The 285-nt window shown below is 62.1% G+C and overlaps 1 protein-coding gene across 1 annotated transcript in view; it reads right to left on the bottom strand.

Annotated features, from left to right (window-relative positions):
- Positions 1-29: 29 nt before the first annotated feature.
- The window catches only part of LOC103774579 (glucosylceramidase-like), a gene marked incomplete at its 5' end in the record, with an annotated part of 649 nt that continues 393 nt past the window's right edge, over positions 30-285 (bottom strand). The window contains one exon of the mRNA XM_008941990.1: positions 30-206. Coding sequence (XP_008940238.1) covers positions 30-206 — 177 coding nt within the window. The remainder of the gene's footprint in view (positions 207-285) is intronic.

Raw genomic sequence — 285 nt, 5'->3', positions numbered from 1 at the left:
CTCCCCTCTCCTCTCACCCCAGGTGCTCCTTACCTTATAAAGTAGTTGGCCCAGGTCTTGTGGTACTTGTCCCCTGCCTGCCCCTTCAGTGTGCCCTTCCCCACATAGGACTCGCTGGTCTTCATCCAGGTTGGGGAAGTCCAGGGGCTGGCATACAGCGACAGCGGCCGCTTGCTCATGGCCAAGGCTCGGTGCAGGAGAGGGATCTGTACGAGTGGGCAGAAGGACCACCTAAGCCGAGGCCTTGCATGCCCCTCACATCCCACCCTGCCCCCTGCCCCCCCT

Source organism: Merops nubicus, unplaced genomic scaffold, assembly GCF_000691845.1.
Source record: "Merops nubicus isolate BGI_N331 unplaced genomic scaffold, ASM69184v1 scaffold42816, whole genome shotgun sequence".
Classification (NCBI taxonomy): Eukaryota; Metazoa; Chordata; class Aves; order Coraciiformes; family Meropidae; genus Merops; species Merops nubicus.
The sequence above is the reverse complement of the archived record's forward strand: the minus strand, read 5'-3'. Positions and strand labels throughout refer to the sequence as shown.